This window comes from Plecotus auritus, assembly GCF_963455305.1.
Source record: "Plecotus auritus genome assembly, chromosome: 13".
Classification (NCBI taxonomy): domain Eukaryota; kingdom Metazoa; phylum Chordata; class Mammalia; order Chiroptera; family Vespertilionidae; genus Plecotus; species Plecotus auritus.
In genome coordinates, this window is record NC_137779.1 from 12826931 (window position 1) to 12851734 (window position 24804).

At 51.1% G+C, this 24804-nt stretch overlaps 1 protein-coding gene across 8 annotated transcripts in view; it reads right to left on the reverse strand.

The window, feature by feature from the left end:
- Positions 1-24804, reverse strand: part of CAMKK2 (calcium/calmodulin dependent protein kinase kinase 2) — a 45722-nt gene that overhangs the window by 1337 nt on the left and 19581 nt on the right. For 2 of the 8 annotated variants that reach the window (XM_080650639.1, XM_080650640.1), the window contains 13 exons: positions 23890-23941; positions 21568-21701; positions 20183-20219; positions 17175-17196; positions 16945-17033; positions 15610-15809; positions 14963-15016; positions 12766-12839; positions 12579-12666; positions 11349-11477; positions 8272-8372; positions 7727-7769; positions 1417-4506 (listed from right to left, as the gene is read on the reverse strand). In XM_080650639.1, coding sequence (XP_080506765.1) covers positions 4342-4506; positions 7727-7769; positions 8272-8372; positions 11349-11477; positions 12579-12666; positions 12766-12839; positions 14963-15016; positions 15610-15809; positions 16945-17033; positions 17175-17196; positions 20183-20219; positions 21568-21701; positions 23890-23941 — 1188 coding nt within the window. In that variant the 3' untranslated portion in view covers positions 1417-4341. Of the gene's footprint in view, positions 1-990; positions 1333-1416; positions 4507-7726; positions 7770-8271; positions 8373-11348; positions 11478-12578; positions 12667-12765; positions 12840-14962; positions 15017-15609; positions 15810-16944; positions 17034-17174; positions 17197-20182; positions 20220-21567; positions 21702-23889; positions 23942-24804 lie in introns of those variants that run through there. The other 6 variants (XM_080650643.1, XM_080650644.1, XR_013959576.1 and 3 more) reach the window with 5 other exon arrangements.

A 24804-nucleotide genomic window follows, 5' to 3' on the forward strand; every position in this document is an offset into this window, starting at 1 on the left:
TTCCGAGCACTGAAGGAGCAGTTTATTTTTAAAGGCCTCTGCTTCTGTTGGGCTTTTCTTACTTTGGGGGGGGGGGAAAAGGTTTACTGGCCCTGGCTGGTGTGGCTCAGTTGGCTGAATGCCATCCAGGGCACATGCCCAGGTTGCAGGCTCGATCCCCAGTAGGCGTATGCAGGAGGCAGCCAATTGATGTTTCTCACTCATTGATGTTTCTCTCTCCCTTCCTTTTTCTCTAAAATCAATAAAAACATATTTTTTTAAAAAAAGGTTTACTGAACCCCTCTGAAAAAACTCTGGTTCATGCTATCTTTTTTTGAAAAATGCCCACTTAAACCCACAGCTCAAATGGAGCTGGAATTCTTAGGAATGCCTTCTAACCTTACAGGCTAAGGAGTGATGGTTACTGGAGTGGAGGAGACTCCTTTTAGCCTCCCTCTAAGACAGAATGCTAGGGCCAATTGGGGTGATGGCTGTGCTTATTTTATTCACCAGAGTCACCTTTTGGTTCAGCTATGTCCCCACTTGGTGGCACTGCCTCTCAAGTAGGGGTCCTTGCATCCGAAATGGACTTCCGGGAGTCTTTGGAACCCCTAAAACTTTGCAAGGTGATGCACCTGTGTGCATTCTTTTAGCTTTCATCAGATTCCATTTAACCACCGCAAGGTGCTTATTGCAAACTAACCAGGCCCACCCACTCCCGGGTTCTCAGTGGCTTCAATGGGAACACCTGTTTTTGGCTCTTAGAGGCCAGCATTTCAACATTGGATTTCTGCAGCAATGGAACAGGAAGCTTTCAGACTTCATCTGCTGCCTTTGATAACAGAAAACGGAGGTGCAAAGCCAAGCAAGCACCCTCAGCCTCTAGTGCAGAGAAACCATTCGTTCCAAAACAGCCTCCAGACGCCATGAAAACTGGCAACGGTGGAAATGCTGTAAAACACTGACTCGGGCAAAGGCGATGACCCATAAAATGGGGTTAGTAATACCTACCTTGTGAAATGTCATGTAGCAGGTCTACCCACTGCGGTGTTTGATGTCTCATGAAAACTGCTCCCGTAGCTGCTCACCTGTTTGATCTCCACCAGAAAAATCAAATAATCGCCTGCCTGCTAGAGCCGTGTTTCTCAAACTTCAGCGTGCAGACCAGCCACCTGGGGATCCTGGGTAAGCAAGGCCTGGGCGTCTGCATTTCTAATCCACTTCCCAGTGCAGCTGACACTGCTGGTCTGGGGACCACACTCTGAGCAAGACACCAGGACATGCTTAAATTAGGGATGCGTAACGTAATGCTGGATACATTAGCCTTGACCTGGCATTTGCTCTCACGTCGACCTAAGGAAGGAAAACAGACGTAAGGACAGATGTCCTAGAGAGTGCTGACCTAACGACCAACAGAAAAATCCCAAGGAGGCCGGCTTTGCACCATTTTGGCTGTTTATTTCAAGTTTACAGAGAAGCTTAAACATTGTGGAAAAACACCAAAGGCTTAATTTTTTTTCTCAAGTTCATGTCTTTTAAGTGATAAATACACAGTATTTAACTTTGTACACCTGATAAAAGGAAAATGCATAGTCGAAAGGGTCAGGAATAAAACAGAAACATCGGGCAGTAAATCAATCACAGAATAGAAAAATCAGCAGTCCCACGAAACTTGGCCCGTAAAGCTGGAGGGAAGATGGGGACCGACGACCTTGGAACCTTCCCTAGCACCTTAGAAATAAGTGGAGGTCATGGTTCTTCCCCCCAGCAACGTGAAGCTCCCCTTTGGAAGATGGGTGAGAGTGACAGGTCGAACCTATGTGTCTAAATGCACAGGTATTCGCCTCCTTGGTCCAGAAAGGCTTTGAGGACAGGAGCCCTAACTCACAGGAAAGGCCAGGCTAGCGGGGAGACAGCCTCTTGGGCCCCCAGTGCTGACAAGGGGCTAGATAAGGCTTTATGGGAGCCACTGGTAAGCCAGTGGAATAGAGGGGGGTGTACAACAGGGCAGAGAAAAGATGGCAAAGTTGTGCTTCCTTCAAGGCCCAGATGCAGGCCACAGGTTGCTTACACCAAATTGGTCCCACAGATGAGCCAGCAACGGGAGCAACGGACGGGCAGCCTTTTGGCTCACCTGAAACCGCTGCTTCTAATGGCTTCCCCTCTCCTGAGAGCTGGCTTCTGAAAAACCAATGTTTGTGCTCTAAGGGAGTGGTAGTTAACACCTCATGGTACAGCCCTCTCTGCTGAGGCTTTTTAGGGGTGGCAGCCAGTTCCTTTCCACAGCTTTCTTTGGTGTTTCTTTGTAAAAAAAAAAAAAAGTTATGAACTTGGGCCTCCCCCAACCCACCGCCGAAATAGCTGGGTGCTGCCTAATGTGAAACCTGCCACGAGAGTGTTGTGGGGAGAGATGGCATTGCCCGATGCGGCTGTGTCGACACAGGAGTTCTGCAGAAGCTCTGCGTGGGACGAGCCACCCGCCAGGCCAGAGTCCACACGAAAAAGCTGAGACAAACAAAGGACCCACTGACTTCAACCACTGCAAGGTGCTTACTGCAAACCAACCAGGCCCCATCTGCTCCCGGAAGGGGTGGAGCCCAGACATTTAAACAAGCACAGGAGGGAGGGCAGGAGGAAGTACAAAAAGAAAGCAAGCAGGCGAGAGGGCCCTCCATCAGACAGATATCCTTTGCCCTTTGGAAACCAGCAGTTCCTCATTCTGTACTATTGTTATATGATCACGAGAAAAGACTGGCTAAATGACAGTCAAGAGCTTACATTCAAGATCTACGGATGCCAAGAATGCCTGGGCTCTGAGAATGCACTGGGCAGGGGCACCAGTCCTTGCTTGTCTCTCTCTGCAAAATGTCCTCATACCAAGGCCGACCATACAGAAACTACAGAAAGCATGTAGTGTTTCCCCAGGTTCCACAAAGCACCGGAATCTCCCAGGACAAAGTCCTCCCGGTTTTCCTAACCCTTGACCATCACACTCACCCACAGGTGGCTCTGGAAGAAGTCCCGCTTGTACTGCAACCACAGTTCCCAATATCAGATGAAGGTCAAAATAGATAAACCTTTTCTTTCTGGACTTCTGACTGTAAAAGGGAAGGTCCTGTGCCAAGCCCCGGTTCCGTGGACCCTGAGGAGTGCTCTGGATTCCTACAGCCTTCCCTAAGGGGGTGCCCAGGGTTCTCCTCGTGTGGATCCTTACAGAGCGTTGCTGCTACGGATGATCATTTGCGTCTCGGTCGAATGAAACTATTTCCTAACCGGCCCCCCGGAAACTGGATAAACTATTTCACTGAGGACAACACTCAGCTAGTATTTAAGAAGAGAACAAAACATTCGGTGTCTAGAATTACACAGGCTATAAACAAGCTAAGCTGCTAATATACAAGCGCGGGCTTCATGGGTTCTAACTCCCATTACACGTCCGAAGCCAGGGACTGGATCCTGGAAGGTCTAGATGGTTTCTGAACTACTCTGGCGTTCAGCCTAGTTGGAGAAGTGACCATTTTTGCTTGTTTGTTCACGCTTAAGCCATGTAGTATCCATGGAAGTAGAGGATTTCACCCTGATGGTTTTGTAATTGAACGAGAGATTTGCTAAGAGAGCTGAGCCGCCTCCCCCTATGCATTCAAGTCCTTTAAGCAAAACTTCTCCCACCACCACCACTAATGCCCTTTAGGGTTGACAATGGCCTCCGTGAAACAATTCACCATCAAGCCCGTTCTGTTTTTCTGACAATTCCAGTCACAAAAAAATAAAGTAAAAATAAAAAAATGTTCAAGTCCTTCTTACAAATAGAGTTGCATCAAAGCTCCCCGCAGCTACTGAGGGCTAGCCCTGACTCGCTGCCTTGGGTCCACAGTTCTGGAAGGTGGTGTGGTTTTAGGCTTGAGGTTTGCATGAGAAGTCTCGTCCACTCTTCTCCCTTTTAAATACAGCAACGCACTCTGTGGTCGCAGGCTATGCCTTCTGAGTTTTCACGATTTTCAACCCCCACACACATCCTCTCAGTATATCTGACGTGGTTCCGGGTTCCCAACGAAGGATTTTTGGCATAAAAACGTTTTAAAAAGCAAACTGTCCCAAAATGCATGTGGCTCTGGGTCTGCAACTCCTCACACCCGCCTGTTCAGCCAGCCAGCGGCCAAGGTCAATGTCATGGAGTGTTTTGTGGGTTGGTGTGTATTTTTTTTGTCCCCTTTAAAACAACAAAGGAAAAACAACAACCAGAGATGACGGCAAGGCTCTACACACGGGCTCGGTTTCCGTAGGACATGCTGCTATGGAAACGCAGGGTGCGTAGCCCTGGAGGTAAGACACCCAGCATGCGAGGTCACGGGCGTCCAGCAGCTACTCCACTGCGTCGTCTGGCCGCAGAGGATGCATGCGCGTTCGGTGGCCAGGGCCCAAGGCCCCCCAACTCTCCACACGCTGACCGCCTTTCACAAGAGCACTTCCTCCTCCCCCACGAGGGGCGGGTCGGGCCCCTGGAGGCTGTCTTCGCTGCCGTGCTTCCTGCTCACCAAACAGAAAACCAAGGTTAAGAGCGGGCAGTGCTGGCACAGCCCGGAACCAGCACCCCCAGGTCCAAAGTTATTTACACAACCTCTTCTTCTAGATTCTCTCTCCCTTTTTTCTCGCTTAGACACGATTTTCTTTTTCTTTTCTTTCTTTTTTTTTTAACCTAGTCCCAAAGGGCGGAGCCTATTCCCAAACAGCTAAGCCCAGTCCCAAATTACAGAGCCTAGCCCCAGGAGCCCAGACAAGCCCCGAGGAGCCCGCCGAGCTCGCGGGCCGAAGCTAGTCCCGGGAGGGCTGCTCTAGGTCAGAAGAGCCGAAGCTAGTCTCGAACAGGCTAGCCCAGTCCCGAAGGGCCTTAGAGACAGTTTTCAAAGGAGACTGGATTCCCGCTGTAAATGGAAAACCAGCGTCACGTGCCAACAATAGCAAGGAACCATAAACATGCATGCAAACCTGTCTGCGTGGCACCTAAAATCGCGGCACAGACAAGTACTGCCTGGGCCCCGCTCCGCAGCGTGTCCACTGAAGGTGTTGGCTATCTGGACCCCCCTCCCCTTCGGCGATAGGCTCTTGGCAGGGCAGGAACCATGACACGTGTCTCCTGTCACCAGGTGAACTTCTTGGGGATAGTGAGGACCGCCTGGGCTTGGCCTGGCACACAGCCAGCCTTCGGGAACCAGTTGTCGAAAGAAAACAGCACTGCCCCAGCAAATAGGCCTACGGGACATCCCTGGCAGAGAGAAGGGCCCCCCTCTTGGCGATGTGAGGAACCAGAGCAGACCATGTTGGTGGGAGGAAAGGTGTCCTTGTGTCCCCGAGAGCCAGATCCTGAAGCACCGCAGCCAGGGCTGCCTGGGGTGATGGACAAGGGTGGAGTGATGGAGATGTGACGGGAAACCCCTCAGCAGAGGCCCAAACCCTCTGACACCATCAGGCAAAGCTGCCCCTCCTAAGAGAAGCCGCTGCGCTTCTCACACAGGACTCGTGTCCATTACGTGCCGCTGGCCAGAAGGGAAACAGCCCCCACACATGGGAAGGGAAAAGGTGATGCCTGAACATTCCTAGGAAGAAACCCTCTGATTAAAAATCACTCGTTGGCTTTATGTTTCTGCCAAACAAGAGGGTCAAGTCTCCCAGGGAGGAGGCTGTCCCTCGATGCCCAAGCAGGCCCTGGGTTTCGGCCCTACTGGCCCGTCTTGCTGCAGATGGGACTTGGGACCAAGCCTCCAATGACTGACTAAGCCTTATAGGTCCAGAGTGCTGGACCATTTGGACAACCAAAGCATCCCACCTGTGGGCTGAGGGAGGGCAGGTAACCCCCAGGGGTTGCTGGGATTGCAGATGAGAAAATAAAGGGGCAGTAAAGCCCTTTGGACCAATTTCAGTCTGTTGATGTCTTGCAATTTTGATCTCATTGAAAATGAAAGGCTAAAAACGACAGTCTTGCACACAGATGGGAGGCAAACCCTAAAACTGAGGTTGAGAAGAGAAAGGCCAGCCCACTATGCTTCTGTAGGAGGGACACATGGGAACATGCGGCAGGGACCGAGGCAGCCTCGCAGGCTGGTGACGACTGGCTCTGATTGCTAACTGCCGCCTTCGCTGCCCCAGAGAAGCATAAATTATCCCCAAACAAGCATTCCTCCTACGTTACCATATAAGCCCCGACTTCTATGTATGGGTGGCCAATAAATTTCACCTGAGCCAATTCCTAACAAGAAAAAGCTGACACTTGAATGCAAGAACATTCATCGCAGCATTACTCATTCGTGGTAGCCAAACAGTGTTCCTCACCAGATGAATAGATAAATATAATGTGGTCTCTCCATACAGTGAAATATTTCTCAGCTGTAAAAAGGAACGAAGCACTGACACCTGCTACACCACGGATGAACCTTGAAAACATGATGCTGAGGGAGAAAGTCAGACACAAAAGGCTGCATACTGTGTGATTCCATTTACATAAGTATCCAGAAGAGGCAAACCCACAGAAGATAAAAGTAGATTGGTGGTTGCTGGGGAATGGAGGAGCTGGGCGGCTACACAACTCTGTGAACTCACTAAAACCCACCGGGCCCTGGCTGGGTGGCTCGGTTGGCTGGAGCATCGCCCCGATGTGCCAAGGTTGCGGGTTCATTCCCTGGTCAGGGCACATACAAGGATAAACAATGAATGTGTAAATAAATGGAACAATACATCGGTCTCTCTCTCTCAAATTGTAAGTAAAAAAAAATTAAAAATAGCCCGGCCAGCATGGCTCAGTGGTTGAGTGTCAACCTATGAACAAGGTCACGGTTTGATTCCTGGTCAGGGCACAGGCCCAGGCTCGATCCCCAGTAGGAAGTGTGCAGGAGGCAGCCAATCGAGGATTCCCTCTCATCACTGATGTTTCCATCTCTCTCTCCTTCTCCCTTCCTGTCTGAAATCAATAGAAGTGTGTATATAAAAATAAAAACCATTGAAATATACACTCTAAATGGGTGAATTGTATGGTATGTGAATTATATGTCAATAAAGCTGCATTTAAACCACATAAATGGCTGCATAGAGCTCCCAGTTGAGGTTGAGGTGGTGGGTCAGGCTCGGTGGGAAGAACTGCTACCCTGCCAGGCACTGGGGGTTGAGTGGCAGAAAAGGTGCCATTTGTCATGTCAGTCTTACAGGGACAGACATTCTCACCTGTCCTAGGAGGTGCTAACACTGACCTCGGTTTGCGTTTGGAAGAGGGATGGCCTACACCCTCCCCAGGGGCAGAGGGCTCTTATACAACTTTGCAGCAGGTGGGAAAGGGGACTTACTTTCTAGGTCTTAACCATCAGAGAAAGGGCGGATGCTGGAGAGGCAGCAGGCAGAGCCACACATACAGCATGCCTGGTCGACCCAGAGCAGGGGCAGCCACGGGGCCCTGGGACGGAGCCCCAATGCCACTGACAGGTCCTGAGCATAGGTGGGTGCCCGGCTGGGTCATAGGCCCTGAGTGAATTCACGGGCATTCCGGTGGAGCGCCATGCACCTGCAGCCCAGCTTACATGCACGCCTGCCGCCGGGTCCAAGCCCCTGGCGCCCTCCTTTTCAGCCTGGGTCCAGAGGCCCAAGGTGAGCCTGGGCGCAGCAGGAAGGCGTGTCCGCCGCCCACCAGGGTGGGGATGCCCGTGCTCTGCAGCTGCCCCCGCCCCCCGGCCCCGGCAGAGGCTACTGCGCAGGCAGGCTTTACCTTGGACTCAGACAGGGGCTCCCAGTCCCTGGTTGGTTTTTTGCTGGAATCGCCAGAGGGGAGGGAAAAGGGAAGTGAGAAGGGACGGTTGGGATCCATGGGATGCCCGTCCCCCACCCCTGGGACACTCAGACCCCAAATACCAGCTTGGCAGAGCTGTTGCCAGGGCGATCATGAGGACACTGCTCTGCCGAGACACGTAGGGTCCCTCATGGGGGATACTGGCTTGCTCACCCAGCACAGGGCTGAATACCCCATCAAGCACGCCTGCTTCTGGGCCACAAAAGTGCTTTCTGATTGTCAAAAGCTTCCCAGTTAAAGTGAAACCCCCTGAGAAAGGCAAAACCTCTGGGTGGGTACGCTATGAGCACAAGGAGGCCGGCTGAGCCAGCGTGCCCGGGCCGCTCTGGCCGCCCCAGTGTGCCCGGGTCTGCGTCTTTCCAGCTGGAACCGCTCCAAGGATGGGCCCGGGCAGAGTGGGCTGCACAGGGCTACGCTGCCTTTGGCCCCAGCTACCCACTGCAGGAAGGCAGGTGGACACTCACCTGAGCAGGTTTCCGGGCGCTGACAGCGAGCGTTCCTCCCGCCGGCTGCAGTCAAACGGGTTCCCGAAAGAGCGTTTTCGAATCATTGTCTTCACCAGGATCTGAAGGGGAGAAGAGGAGGCTCAGCCACCTGGAGGTGGGAGTCCAGGTAACACCCTCCCTCATCCTTTCTCCCCCAGCTCCTTGTCGGCTCCCAGGGCTTGTGGCCTTTGGGAGACACTGGGCAGCATCTGGGATACAGCAGCCAAAGCCATCACCAATTCTGATTGGTCCACTCCCAACATCTCCCATGGCTCCCTGGCTGCCAACAAGGTCCGAACTCCTTGGTCTGATGTTCAAGTCAGGTCATAATCGAGTCTTGGCCTGCCCACCCCCCGGGACCCTGTGCTACAGGAGAGCTGGCCTGCACCTGAGCCTGTGTCTCACCTGAGCCATCGCTGATGTGCCCTCCTGGCTCATCGACCTGCCTCGTCTGCAAGGCCAGGCCTCTACATTCGGTGAAAGCCATCTATGACCACACCAACAAAACCCCAACTATTGCTTTCCAGGCATAAGGGGGCTGTACTTTTTAAAAATTAAAATATAATTCCCACAGCATAAAACTCGCCATTTTATAGGGTACAATTCCATGGTTTTTAGTATGTTTGTATCGCCACTCTATAATTTCAGAACATTTCCATCACCCCACAAAGAAACCCTGTCCCCATTAGCAGTCACTCCCCACATCCCCGGCCTCCCAGTCCCTGGCATAGAGCAATCTGCGCTCTGTCTCTGAACGTGTCTCTTCTGGACATTTCATGTAAGACGAACAACACAGCATGTGACCTTTTGTGTCTGGTTTCTTTCTCTCAGCATAATGTTTTTGAGGTTTATAATATGCTGTATCAGTATTCCATTCCTTTTCATGGCTAAATAATATTGCTTTGCATGGATATACATTTTCTTTATTAATTCATCGATTGGTGGACATTTCGGCTGTTTCTACTTTTTGGCTATCTACACTAACAAAAGAGAAAGATGCAAATTGACCGTACCTTCACGACACCCACCAGCCAATCAGGAGTATGCAAATTAACCCAACAAAGATGGTGGGTTAATTTGCATACGCAGGTGCTGAGCGGCCATGGCGACGACGCAGGCATCCCACACCACCCCAGCCGCTCCAGGCCTCTGGGCAGCGTGGGAAGGTGGAAAGGCAGCTCCGGGCCGGAGCAAGGCAGAAAGATGGCTCCAGGCTGGAGCAAAGGCAGTGCCGGCAGCCAGGGGAAAGAAGGGCCATTCTTGCACGAATCTTCATGCATCAGGCCTCTAGTTATGAATAATGCTGCTATGAACACATGTCCAAGTTTTTGTGTGGACATGTTTTCCACACAAAATGTTTTCATTTCTCTTGGGTGTATACCCAGGAATGAAATTCTTGGATCACATGGTAACTAGGTTTAATGTTTTGAGGAACTGCCAGGCTGTTTTCTACAGTGACTATACTATTGCATATCCCCACCAGCAACATGCAAGGATACCATTTTCTCAGGGGATTGCATTTTAGGCAAGGAGACACGCCTGCCCAAGTGTTAAGCACCAAGAAAACATCCGCAAAGTCCATTCTCCACATGGGATCTTTCCAAGGCCCACCCTGATCATGCTGCTCCCAATTCAAATCCTGCAGGTGCTTCTCACACCTCTCAGCGCACAGCTGATTCTTCCAGGTGACCCATCACCTGGCCCATGTCCCCATTTAGGGATACATCTTGAGGCCCCTCAGTTACACAGTACATCTATTGGTTGATTGTGTGCCCCTACAGGATGGCAGGTGCCATGTTGGTTTTATTCATCATGGTACCCCTGCTCCCAGCACAGGCCTGAGAAACCACTCAAGTGCTTCCTGAATAGTCAAGGACTAGTTCAGACTCAGGGGCAAACACCTACTCCCAAGAACATCCCAAGCCTGGAACAGAATCACCCATGGTGGGCACCAGGATCTGACACCAGCCACCTGCCCCACTATGGGCACAGGACGTGGGTGCAGTGGGTGGATGAGAAAGAGTGAGTGGGTGTAGGTGAGTTTTTAACAGTGAAGGTCATGCAAAGGCTCCATGTGGGGGAGGAGGAGAAAGATGTGAATGGATGCCCGTTAAGGGGCTCGGGATTTGGAAGGAGAAAGTGTGTGAGGAAGCAGGGGGGAGAGGTGCAAAGCTGAAGAGAAGGAGCCAGCATTTGGGCTCCTACAGGGGCAGTCACTCGAGGCCCCTCCCGGAGCCCAGGGCCCTGCCTGTCTACCAGTGCCGGTGCTGGCCAAATGCAGCCCAGGGCTTTGGAGGTGGCCATGGTGGGTGGCCAGCTGGACTCTGTCACAGGACTGCTGCTTGGATCCGGGTCCCTGAGGGTCCTGGTCTCCCATCTGGAGCCAGGCACCCTGATGGGTAGGGGATTGGCAAGTGGGTAACTCCCAGAGTCTCCGAGGTTAAGCCTGAGGACTCCACATTGTGGCTCCTTCTTCCTGGGTTAGGATGTAAGTGTGAGGCCATAAAAGGGGCTGGTGACTCGGGATCAAACCCCCACCCTCCTGAGTCGAGAAGAATTTTCTGCGGCACGTGAAGTGGGAGTCCCTCTGCTAGCCCGGGAGCTGCGCACACGGCAGACGTGAGATGAGCTAAGCCATTAGCTCTAGAGACTGGAGATGCACCAGGTGAAAATCCTGGCCCATAGACCTCGGCTCCAGCTCCATCCCTGGCACCTGCCCTGGTCTTTCTTCTCCTGTTTCCAACATGCTCTGAAAGCAGGAATTCTGGGAGGGGCAGTGGGATCCTGGGAGGGGGACTACCCCTCTCTACGGTACATGGGGACCTGGCTGCAGATAGAACCGAGGCCAGAAGATACGGGCACCTGGCCTGATGTGCGCCCAAGGCCCAGAGGCTGGTGGCAGTGGGTTTGGGGCAGAGCCAGCCATCCCCCGACGTTCAGGCCCAGCGTCTGCTTCTCAGACGCCTGCCTGAGTCTCAGCCTGTCCTGGCAGGGTCCACCTCCGGCCCCAGTGACTCTCTGTCCCTGCTCTCGGTCAGTGGTTCGTCCCGCCTTACCACGGTCGCCAGGCTGGGAATGTGTTTGACTGAATTCTCGACCTCCTCTTCGGTCACCTCGACCAGCGTGCAGTTCTCGTCCTCCGATGGCAACGGCTCCGCCCCATGCCTCGTGACCCAGGGGTGCAGCTTCAACGAATGACAGGAGGGGTGAGGGCTGGCTCCCAGAGGCTGGACAGGGAAGGGATGCACGAGGGGAGAGGCAGTAGCCGGAGGCCAGACATGCAAGAAAGTGGATAAGCCAAGCAGAGGGTGCAGAGAGCAAGATGGTGGGAAACGTGGAAGAGACGAGGGACAGAGAATGGGAGGGAGCTACGAGGCGGGATGTGCACGGACCGGATTTTCCATCTGGCCCCAGGTCTTGGCGGAAGTGACTACAATTTGGCATCTGCCACCTGCAGTTGCCTGAGGAGCACCCATCACTCCTCAGCATCTCTTCCTGATGCCTGGAAGGCTCAGCTCAGAGCAGGCAGCATCCTCCCCATTTTACAGAAGGGCAAACAGAGGCTCAGGGAGGCACAATGACCACAGACCAGCTGGAAGGGCACAATACAGAGAGGACCCAGGCAGGGGCCCGGCCTCTCCTACACACCCCTCGGGTCTAAGCCCTCGTCGGTAACTTTTTGGGCTTCCCCCTCTTCAAATGCTAGTTAGCTAGGTGCATAGGGGTTCCCGAAGCAAATCTATAGATTTCCTAACGAGCCAGATGTGCGCGTGTGGCATTGGCTGGGGCGTTAGGGGTAAGTGTGTGTGTGTGTGTGTGTGGGGTGTCTCTCCTAACAGTGCTTTCTGGAACAGGGTGGAATTCAGCAGGCCAGGGTGGAGAGCGGGGTCAAATTGTTCACTAACTTCCTCCCACCCTCACTGCAATTTCTCACAAAAGGATGGGCAAGGTCAAGGCAAGGGCCCAGGCCTTTGGCAGCCGGGGTGTGGAGCACAAAGAGGCCCCGGTCGGTCGGGTCCGGGGAGGGTGGATGCCATCAGCCCAAGCCAATCGAAGTGCTAGCTGCTCAGCTGGCAGCAGATCCCACTTACACAATCACATCAACACAAGCCCCAAATCCTCCTCCTGCCCCTCCTCCTGCGCATGGGAGGGCAGCGGTGCCAAGGAGGGCATGACGCTGTGGATGTGAGGCGAAGGCGGGGTCGAGCCAAACAATTCCAAGCAGAGGACGACGCAGGCCAAGCCGCCGGCACACACTCCACAGGGCAGCAGTGGCCCCCAGGTACCTTGATCTCTGGCACCATGATCCTCGACTCGGGATTCTTATCCAACATGCGGGTGATCAGGTCCTTCAGGTCCTCAGCTATGTCGGGGCTGCGGGTGAGAGACACGTCAGAAGTTGGAAAGTCAGATACGCAGGACCACTCAGGGCTCAGAGCAGGAGGTGACTCGGGACAGCCGGGCGATACTCACTGGTCTGGAAATTCCAGGGCCTGACTCTTGATCTTGCTGTGTAAACACATGATCCGCTCGTCCATGAACGGGCACTGCGAAGAGAGGTCAGAGCGGCCGTCAATGGCTGGCACACCGGTCCTGCAAAGGCCGCCCTGTGCTGGCGTCACTCCACATGGGTCACAGGAGAGAAATAAATAGCCCAGCGGCCGGATCCAGGAAAGGCCAGTTCCCCACACACTCCTCTTCACCCACCTCCTAGAACAATGATAACTCCAAGAACAACTCAGAAGTCGTCACAGTAACAGCAGGGACTGGCCAGGGCTTAGTCTGGGCCAGGCTTCGTACTGAAGTTTCTCAAGACCAACCTTTCATTGGCTGTTCCCTCTGCCTGGAATGTTCTCCCCACCAACACTGGCCTGGCTTGTTTTCTACCATCATTCCGGTGTCGAATCCAAGTGCACCTTCTCAGGGAGGCCTTCCTGAGCTCCTGTCTGAAGCAGACAGGCCCCCCACACCCCCCGGCCTTCTCATCATAGCGCCTATCCCTGGCGTTGTATTACATGTGTGTGTGTTTGTTGTCTAACTCCTGCACTGGAACAGCAGCTCCAAGAGGCATGACAGTTTTCACCTGTCTTGCTCACTGCTGTCTCTCCACTGCCCAGGAACATCCCTGGCACCGAGTAGGCTCAATAAATACGTGTTGAATGAATGAGTACTTGAATGGTTTCTGTCGATCCTCTCAGTAGCCATAAGGAATGGTAAGTATTATTCTCATTTGACAGGAGAGAAAAGTAGAAACTCAGAGAGGTGTCAGGTCCTGCCTGGCAAGCACAAAGCTGGGGTGTAAGCCTAGACGAGGCTGATCCCGCAGTCTGTTCATGCACCACCTGCCGGGTGACAAATCCACGCTCTCACCCAGCGGAGGGAGGGCCTGACCCAGGAGCCCGGAAAAAGCAACCGTTATGAGAGTGCTTAGAAGGTTGGGGAAAGTCTCAGAAAGTGACCTGGTCCACTCTTGTCCAAGGAAAATGAGTTCATTAAGAGCACTAACCTGAGATAGCAGTTTGGATTACACCGGTGTATATTTGACAAGCTCATTAAATAGTACACTTAAGATCTGTACATTTCACTGTATGTAAATTTTACCAAAAAAGGGGGGGGCGGGAAAGAAGCACTAATAAACAGTGAGCTCTACCTAATGATTGCACCCTGAAACATTTAGAAGTGTAGAGATGTTGGTAACTTTGAAACATGTAAAAAAATAAGACAGACTGAGGATGGATAGACAGGTGATTATGGTAGAATCCAGGTGGCGGCTGCATGGGTGTTTACTGTACAATTCTTTCAACTTTGGTGTGTGATTGAAACTTTCTGATTAAACGTTGGGGTAAGGGGAGGAGATTACAAACTCCTTTATGTCCGCACAGGACCAGTTTCTTAAGTTTTCCTCAACAGGAGCACAAACTCATGAACACAGAAAATCCATGCTTTTATGGCTCACATAATCAATCCGAACTTCAGAGTTAAAAATAGAAGCCCTAGCCCTGGCTGGTGTGGCTCTGTTGGTTGAGCCTTGTCCTGTGCACCAAAAGGTTGCCGGTTTGGTTGCCAGTTCGATTCCTAGTCAAGGCACGTGCTCAGGTTGCAGGCCTGACCCCTGGTCAGGGTGTGTGTGGAGGCAGCTGATCAATGTTTCTCTCTCACATTGATGTTTCTCTCTCCCCCTCTCCCTTCCTTTCTCTCTAAAAATCAATAAAACATATTTTTAAAAATAGAAGCCCCTAAATATCAATACTATTTAAAAAAAGGACAAAAAAAGAAAAAAACATTATTCCCTAAATTAAAAATGCCAAATGGATTTTAACTTCCGCTCTAATTCTATGCCTCCAACAAACAGCTTCTAGGGACCCTGTTGAGAACATCAAAGCAGTATCGGGCTCAGGAGAAAAAGTGCAGTTACTGATTAGTGATGTCTGTCTCGGTTTTGGAGTGGGGAGAGTACAGCATTTGCTGTCCTTGCCCTAAATCTATCAATTATTTACAACCTCTAAGAGCTTCTGCCAATCCTTCTGTTTTAAAAGATCATGTTTTCACAGATATGACTATCATATATAGATAATGTACATTTGGGAAGGCATCCTTTTTCATATTCAGATCTAATTATGGAAATTAAAATGAGCCACACTCAGGAGGCAGGACACCCCCACCCTGTTACCTGGCCAAACACAAAGCAGTAGAGAGTCACACCCATGGCCCAAACATCCAAGGCCTGCAAGAAAAAAAAGGAGCTTCGTGTGAGGGGACAATGGTGGTGAAGGGCACCTCCCACTTTGCCTGTCCAGCCTCAACTCCTCCAGCTTTCCTTTGGGGAACCACCTCTCCTGGACTCAGTCCATGGAGTTGAGGTGGGGTTGATCCTGCCCCCAGCCTCTGGGTAGGCACATGACCCAGGATCGACCAATGAGAGCACCACTTCCCCCCAGCCAGTGATTGGGTCAAGGATGGGCACATGACCCATGCTGGGCCAATCATAGCCAATTTCAGGATTTTTGCTAGAGCTCTTCAGAAGACCAACAGTCTTTCCACGGAGGTTGGTAAACTGATAGCAAGAAGCCTGGAGCTGCTGATGGCCAACCTATCTGGGGAGGAAACCAATTCAGGAAAGCAGACCTAAGATGGAGAGATGGATCCCTATTTGAATCTCTGTATCTAACCACCTCCCGAAGCCAAATGCACCCTGCTCATCTCCGTGATTTAATAGATTCACTGTTTCAGCCACCATGAGTTGGATTTTTTGCCACTTATAACTGAGAGGACCCGAATGCAGGCAGAACTCAGCATCTCTGGCAGGTCCAAACCTACCTTCCCAGAGAAGATTTTCCGAGTCTCGGAGAGAGATTCGGGTGCCATGAAGGCAGGTGTGCCCACAGTGTTAGAGAGGAGCGCATCGCTGCCCTTGAACTCGTTGCTCACGCCGAAGTCCGCAATCTTAATGTGCCCATCTTCTCCGACCAAGAGGTTGGAAGGTTTGATGTCCCGGTGGATGATCTTCTGGTAGTGTACTGAAAGCAGACAGACACCAGATGGGAGAGGGGGCAAGAAAACCACGTGAGGAGTTCATGTGGCCCACACAGCCCAGAGGTGGAGACAGGCTGGACCCCTCTGCTCTCCCACAGCTCCATCCCCTGCCTATCCTCCCCCGCTCCAAGATCTGCTGGACACTCACAGCGCTGAAAGATAAGGGGAAAAGGGGGTCTCTAAGGACATTCCCCCGTCCTCAAAAAGGAGGAGGGAAACACCAAATGCCAATAGCAATTAGGACCTAAGTCGCCCAGTGACAGAGCATGGAGAGTTTTTGTGGAGCTTGGCTCCCAGCTTCAAGACTCAAGATTTGTGACAGTCGAATATATTTTCATTTACTCGACTGTCACAAGTCTACACTCAACCTGCTCATCACACCAGCAATGACCAGAACAGGTCGATTTGAAGTGTGAACCATGAAGCAAGACTGGGGGCTTGGCTAACTGCTCCTGCCAGGATGTTAGCCCACAGGGGAGGCCAGTCCTATAGTCTGGGAGACCCAACTGCATTTCTGGGGTGGGGGTGGGGTTGGGAGTGGGGGTGTGGATAGGGGGGATGATGATGATGATGATGATGATGACGACGACAATGACATGGGGATGGGAGGAGCAGCTTCCTATGTTGAATGTCCAGTCTGGGGCCTAACCCTGTGTTAACGACTTCCCGCTTACACAATCCTAATGGGATAGGCATGGGTAAGAGTCAAAATGTTTAACAACCAGAATCAGAAAACACCTGCCAATCAGAACTACTGATGTGCACTGGCTGATGGTAGTCCTGATGAGAGACACTTTATTCCCATTTTACAGATGAGAAAACTAAGGTTCCAGGAGATAAACAGGATCCCCCTCTCAGGGTTGTTGAGCATAAGGGACAATAGAAGTAGAGCCCCTAACAGGACACTCTTGCCATAGTTCCCAATTTTCCTGTGTGGCAGGAACAGTTTCTGCTGCCAGCGGCATGGCCACAGGCGGGTTCTCTGCAGCTTCCCCTGACTCTGCATCTCCTCACACAATTCTGTTTCCCACCCACCTCCCTGAGCTCTAGGAGGAAAATAAGAAACTCCCCATTTCCTGCCCACCCCTGGGAGAGACTCCTCTCACAGGCCCCGCTTACAGTACTCAATGCCTTTGATCAGATCCTGGAAGTAGAAACGGGCCTGGTCTTCAGAGAGCGGTTTGAGGGTGGGCACTTCCATCACAGGCCTGAAAGGTCGACACCCGCATGAGAAGCAAAGCCGACACCAGCCTCTGCTTTCTCTACTGCAGAGCCCAGCATCACCTCGCTCAGCTTCACAAGCCCAGGAAGCTCTGGGCAGCAGCCCGGCCAGGGCTGGGGACACTCACCCTTGGTTGACAAGTTCAAACACTGCAGGGAAGAGAAGGGGGAATTTGTTACGTTGGGTAGTGGAAATCCACCTTCCTCGCCATCCTCCTCCCCTCCCAACCGCCCCTGAAAGCACCAAGAAGCACGGAAACCAGCAGTGGGACAGGAGAGAGAAGCAGCCACTAAACCAAGCTACTCTACGTCCTCCTTTTCTAAGGGAGGCTAAGGGTCAGAGATTTCTGATGTCCCTAGGACCCCAACCTGGCGGTACCCTCAAATACCCCTCAGAGAAAGCAAAGCAGGGAGACAGGAGACAGGCAGGGTCCCAGGGATGTGACTGACTAAACTCTGTCAGTCTAAAGGGACGCAACCCCAATGTCGATTTACTTCAGCCCGAAGAATAGCCCCAGGGGTCTTAAAAACTCTAGGAAAGTTTCGATACAAGAAAGAAACTAGCATGAACAGGTTTCAACAGCCCCTCCCCAGTTCTCCAAGCTGCTGGGCTGTGTCCGGTGACAGACCAAGAATAGTTGGTAATATTGCTCCAACTCAACACTCTGGGCAGATGGCCCTCGAACCCTTCCCGACTCTCAATTCAAACCAAGACTTCGAGCTACCTAACAGAGCCCTTCTGAACTCACACTCACAGGACACGCACAGGCTGCACCCCGTGTCAGCCCTGTGTATATGGAAACTGCCCCTGGCAACTACTAATCTGCATTGTCTCCATGGATTTGCCTATTCTAGACATTTCCAATACATGGAATCCTACAATACTGTCTCTTTGTGTCTGGCTTTTTCACTCAGCACAATGTTTTCATCCATGTTGTAGCATTTATCAATACTTAATTACTTTTCGTGGCTGCATACTATTCCATTGTGTGGAGAGATGACCTTTTGTTTATCCATTCATCAGCTGATGGACATTGGGACTGCTTCTACTCTTTGGCTGCTGTGAATAATGCTGCTGTGAACATTCATGTACAAGCATTTCTATGGATAACTACTTTCAATGCTTTTGAGTATGTACCCTGGAGTGGAATTACTGAGTGACGTGGTATAATTATTTTAATTTTGTTCTGCTTGGACAAACAGAACTGGGAATATGACCCTATACTTTAGGAAGTGAAAACATAGCATAGTGAGTTTCAAAATCAAGTAGAGATGGAATTGTCTGTGGTTCTAGAATCATCTACCCACGTTGGAGTCAACGTACGGAAGAAACCAAAACGTTTTCCGAGGCTCTCCAAGGGCTGAGGTGGCCGAGGAGAAAGAGCCAAAGCCTCAGACGAAAACAAGGCTTAAAAGTTCTACCCAGAAAAGGAACGTGACTCCCCCAGGGCCCCTTCCCATCTTTAAGTTCATCAACCAGCACTGAGCCAAACAGAGGCAGGGCAGATCCGCCCTGGCTTCAGACTGTGGCTAAAAGCCAGGGCGGCAGCACAGAAGGTAAAGCCGCAGACAGGAGCGCTGGCCCCTCAGCGCTGGCCTTTCCTGCCTCGGTTATATAAGTCTCAACTCTCAAGAACTGCCTCATGAATTTCTGCGCCTCCTCCCTCCCACCCAAGCACCATAAATCAGCTGGCGTGGGGGAAGCTGGCCTGCTGAAACAGGTCTATTTTCAGTCGCTCACAGTTTAACCACGCTTGCGGCAGAGCGGTGGGTGGGACGTTTCTAATCTCTAGAAATGCTGGTCATGTCCTCCACCCTTTGGGGTCAGGCCTGCAGCCGCGGGACCCTTGCTGATACCTCCTACGGGCTGACGGGTTGTCCTGGAAAGGTTTCCAAAACCAATGGAATCAAATACCAAAGGTCAGCCTGGCTCCTGTCACAACACCACCTTACCAAGTGGAAAACACCCGGCTGGTGCGGCTCAGTGGTTGAGCATCAGCCCAGGAACCAGGAGCTCAGGGTTCCATTCCCGGTCAGGGCACAGCCCAGTGGTGGGCTCGATGCTTAGGTTGGGGGCTCGATTCCCAGTGTGGGGCGTGCAGGAGGTAGCCGATCAATGATTCTCTCTCATCACTGATGTTTCTCTCTCTCTCCCTCTACCTTCCTCTCTGAAATCAATAAAAAAATATTTTTTAAAAAAAGTGAAAAATCCTCTCTGCACCACTCTCGTGAATGCCTACCCAAACCAAACATTATCTGGACATGTGACCTGTTAATCACCTATTCGGGGGCCCAACAGCCTGCTGTTCAGTTTTGAACTAGTCCTGTCCTTCTTTCCTTCATCAGCCTTTACACTGAAGGCTGCCCAATGTCCTATTTTTTTAAAAAACGAGGCTTCTGAAGACACGCCCAAGTCCTTCCATTTCCGTGTGCAGTGCCCAGGCCCTCTGTGCCCCTCCCCGCCAAGGCTCCAAATGCCCCACCATGGTCTCCCATACCCTTCACCCTCAACCCCACCTATTCTCTCTGGTTTACTCTGCCCCAGCCACATTTTTGTTCAAACACACAAAGCTCCCACCAGCCTTTGTACCTGCTGTTCCCTCTTCCTGGAATGCTCTTCCCCAGATGTAGCAGGGCTGTACCCTTGACATTCAGGTGCTTCATGGTTAGCTCCTATCTGAGTGGGCCCTCCATCTTTCTCTCCCATCACCCTATTTAACGTTCTTCAGAGCATCTGTGTAAAGCTGATTATCTGGCTTATTTAGGTGTTGACTGTCATCCCCAAGTAGAATGTCAGCTTCCTAAGAGTAGGGCCTCATCTTTCCTACTCATCACGGCATCCTTAGTGCCTAGAATAGTACCCAGCATATAGTAGTTGCTCAATAAATATTTGCAAATGAGCGAATAGGACATGCAGATAAAGAAAGTCCCAGCAAGAACTCCCTTCCACCTCTTGCTCCAAATCAGGGGCGCGGCTTTCTGTGGGGCTCACTGTGGGGCCCAGCTGAAGTGGGAAAGGAGAAGCTGTCCTTGGAGGGAGATGACAGGGCCAGGGGCTGCCTCAAGAGTATGCCACGGCGTTGGCAGTCAAAGCTGCCTGAGCAAGGGTGGCAGAAGGCAAGGGCTCAAGTCTTACCCATGTACAGATGGTCCTCATTGGGGTCATCCAGGACCTGTTGGCACAGCCACATGGAACATGTGGAGACGGGAGCAGGGAGAGGAAGAGAGAAGAAAGAGATGAATGGGGAGGAAGCAGCATACGACACGACCACAAGGGTCCAAACTCTCAAGGGTCCAAAACACACAGAAAGGTTTCAAAAGGGAGGGGGCAAATTCCTCCCTGAGAAATGTCTCAGGTTGAATAAGAACCCCACCTGTCTCCTAGGAGACAACTAAATGGGTCCTCAAGGTGAAAATTCAAATCCTGCCCCCCTTCTCCCCAACCCCAGCAGGACATGATGCCACCCAGCTTGGACATGCCACAGCACTTTCTCTCTCTCCTTCTCATGGCCTCTGCTTCCATCTGATCACTATCGCCACCTTTTCAGAAACCGCATGACACATGATATCACAACAGGTTGAAAGTAGGAGCAGATACCAGAATCCAGTCATCTTCTCGTAAGCCAGACATTAACGACAACAAAAATTTGCAAAAATGTAAAACTATGCCCGGCCCATGGGGCTCAGTGGTTGAGTATCAACCTATGAGCCAGGAGATTACAGTTCCATTCCTGGTCAGGGCACATGCCTGGGTTGTGGGCTTGATCCCCAGTAGGGGGTGCACAGGAGGCAGCCGATCAATGATTCTCACCATTGATGTTTCTATCTCTATTTCCCTCTCCCTTCCTCTCTGAAATCAGGTGGTTTTTTTTAAAGTAAATTTATGCCTCTCTTCTAACTCCATTTTTTTGTTCAAATAATATAGTTATTATTCATAAAAAGCTATCACTTACATTAATATGAAGTAGGACTCTTGTTCTAAATAAATAACTTTAGATTTCTCAATTTTAAATTCGAATGTGGTGAATATTAGTAAATATTACACATAAGCAAAAGCTTCTGGGGTTCTTCAATCATTTTTAAGAGCACAAACGAGTCCTGAAACCGAAGTGAGAGAACTGCTGTCTGGAGCCAGGGCTGGTGAACTCCAGCCAAACCCAGCCCACCGCCTGCTTTTGTAAATAAAGCCATGTTGGAACACAGCCAGACCCGTCTGTTTACGTGTGTGTGGCTGCTTTTGTGCTACAATCACACACATATGTGGTAGAAAGAGAACCAGCTTCAACGTGACAGAAATGAGTGGAGGGCAAGCCTGAGTATCCATCTGAGCCTCAATTTCTTCATCTGTAAAATGGGAGCGACAGTCTTAGGAGGGGTAAGGACTGCATGAAATAACAGGGGTAATAATTACTACTCAGCCCTGCGATAAGCTATCAGAGGTGACGTGGCTCTCCCTGGAAAATACCAATGTGTAATAACAGAGCCAGACCTCCTTGGTGTCTCTCCCCGCCCCCACCTCACCTCCACTAGCTTCACCACGTTGGGGTGGTCCAGCTTCTTGAGGATGGCAATTTCCTGGTACACCTGCTCAATGGGGCCCCTGGGCTGGATGCAACCCCCTGGGGCTGGCCGGGTGCCTCGGGGCGGGGGACGACCTAAAGAAGACACAAACCATCTTAGGGACAGCATTGGAGTGACAGATGCCACCAGGGCTTTACACAGCCTCCTCCTCATCTGTTTCTTCTGCAGCTGAAAATCAGCAAGGCTGGAACCACAGTCCTGTTGCTCAGCCTTCTGTTAATCCCTCCTTCCCATCCCAGGCTCCAGTGAGAGTCAGGACTCCACTGAGGGATGGAGAAGGCTGGGGTCTGGCTTGGCAATCTCAGCGTATCAGGGTGAGTCAATCCCTGCTCCTCTCTGGGGCTCAAAAGCATTACCTCTCATCTCCTTAACTCTTGAAACATCAGAGACAGAAAATGAAGCCAGAAATAGGAAAAGATGTAAGAGCCGATGAGACAAAAAACAAAAGCAAAAGATGATACCACGTGCTCGCTTTGGCAGCACGTAACTAAAATTGGAACGATACAGAGAAGATTAGCATGGCCCCTGTGCAAGGATGACACTCAAATTCGTGAAGCATATTTTTTGGAAAAAAAGATGATGCCACAAAGGCAGGCATAGTTCATTGCTTAGCCCTGTGGTGACGGACAGTCAAAAGGCCACAATGATGGAAAGAGCCATGGTTAAAACTCATAATGTTGCACACCCTATGGTCGCCAGCATCTAAGCGTGAGTCACAGAACTAGACCTAGACGTGACCGTGTTTGGAAAAGTGGAAGCAAGGTACCGGTGCCAGAAGTGGGGTGTAAAGAGGAGTTCGAAGGGAAGGGAGGGAGGGCACTAACAAACTCCTCCTACAAAGCAAGGAGTCAGGAAGCACTGGCCACACCTGTTGGAACAAGGAGGGAAGAGACACACGTAGTTGAGAGGAGCTAAACACTGCATCGGCTGGTTGGGAAAGGGAGGTTAGAAATGGACTGCAGAGGAAGTCAGAGGTAGATGTCAAAAATAAATCGGCCCTGGCCAGTGGTTCAGTGGTCAGAGCTTCGGCCTGAGCACCAGAGGGTCTCGGGTTCAGCAACCCATCTCTCCTCCCACCCCCCCCCCTGCACGCCCTCCCTTCACTCTCTCTAAAAAACAATAGAAAATATATCCCCAGGTGAGGATTAACAACAACAAAAAAGGATAAATCAGGAAGTAATGGCACAAGATATTATCTGACTTGGAGTTCAGATGAGCAGGATAAACCAGGTCCTGTGATAGGATGAGGTTTATGTTTTCTCGTATTGCCTTTCTCTTTGTGGCCCACGCTGACATGCTGGTGGGGAGCAGCCTATGACACACTCACCTGCAGGTCTATCCTCTGACCACAGGCCCCAGTTACCAGCTCCTCAGAGTGAGAAGTGGGGGCTGCCTGGAGGGAGGCGGAGGCGTACAGCAAGAACTGCTGTTCTCCACTATACACCCTCCTGTACTTTTTTGGTAGCTCTACTTCAAATACTTCCTGGTACTTAAATTTTGTTAATTCACCATTTCGAAACCTGTCAATCAATCGTTTTTAGTACATTCGTGAGGTTGTGCAACCACCACCACCATCTAATCCAGAACATTTTCATGGCCCCCCGCAAAACGCCATACCTATTAGCAGTCTTCCCCGACTCTCCTTACACTCAACCCCTGGAAACCACCAATCTGCTCTCTCTATGGATTTGCCTATTCTGGGCATTTCATAGGAGCAGAATCGCACACCATGTGACCTCTTTGTGTCTGTCTTCTTTCACTCAGCATCATGTTCTCAAGGTCATCTGTGTGACCCTATGAATCAGCGCTCCATTGCTTTTTGTGGCTGAGTAATATTTCATTGGCCAGACCACCTTTTGTTTATCCATTCATCTGCTGACAGACCTCTGGGTTGTTTCCACTTTCTGGCCGTTACAAATAGTGCTCCTATGAACATTCACGTACCAGCTTTGGTGGGAACGTGTGTTTTTATTCTCTTGGGCGGATACCTAGAAGTGGAACTGCTGGCTCATAGGGTAACTCCATGTTTAACTTTCTGAGGAAATGACAAACTTTTCCTCTAATGGATTTTTTGACTTTGTAACCTACATTATGTTAAATACTTTTTTATTAATGAAAATGAATTTAAAAACCTCAGTAGGAGGCCCAGCGCTGTCTTTGGGGTGTCGGCCCAGTGCACCCTCTGTAGGGGACACCATTCAGTGGGACCTTCTCTGTGTTGCCCCAGCCCCTGCACCTAAGAGAAAGGCCCACCAAACTCACGTGGAAAGCCCGCCTGTCGGATCAGCTTCTTTTTGGATAGCACCTTCATCGCCTGTGGGAGAAAAGACCCCACGTCCGGATTAAAGCACAGAGGAGAGCGGCCGGGAGAGTTCCCTCCTCGCATAGGCTTGCCCAAGCTCTTGGCTCCATGGCTGTTTTGGGACAATGTTGTGACCAGCAGGGGTCAAGCAGCAGCAGGTTCTATGGAGGTTGGGCCCCCAGGGTCCCTCCAGCCCTGAGGGTGCTTCTAGGGTTCCAGGTCAGCTGCCCCAGCTAAAAGGGCAAAGCCGTGGGCTTCACTGCTACTGAACGAGACGTGAGTGAGCTGGGGTGATGGGTTAGGACTGGCTGGTTTACACGTGGGAAAAGTGAGGTTTAGCAGTTATGCCACTTGCTCAAGGTCATGCAATTGGCACAGGAAAGAGGCAGGATTTGAACCACACTGGACTGACTCTAAACCTCAGCTACAAGGGCTGTTTGGCTCACTACCTCCTGGTTCTTAGGGCTATGGAGGATGTAGAAATGGCAGCCCAGAGTAAGGATATGAGACGTCTGCTGATTTCATTCATTCTTCCTGAGCCATCCCTTCACCTCCGTATGTCCCCATCTATAAAACAGAAATACCACTTCCTTCCTAATGCACAAAATGGACATGACCTAACAATAAAATGACACAACAGCTAAGAAAACCTTCTAGGAAGCTGAGTGCTGAAAAGGTCTTGTCCTAGCCTGTTTGGCTCAGTGGATAGAGTGTTGGACCACAGACAAGGGTCCCAGGTTTAATCCCGGTCAAGGGCATGAATCTCCACTGCAGGTTCCATCTCCAGCCCTGGTCAGGGCACGTGTGGGAGGCAACCAATCGATGTGTCTCTCTCACATTGATGTTTCTCTCTCTGTCTCTCTCCTCCCTTCTAC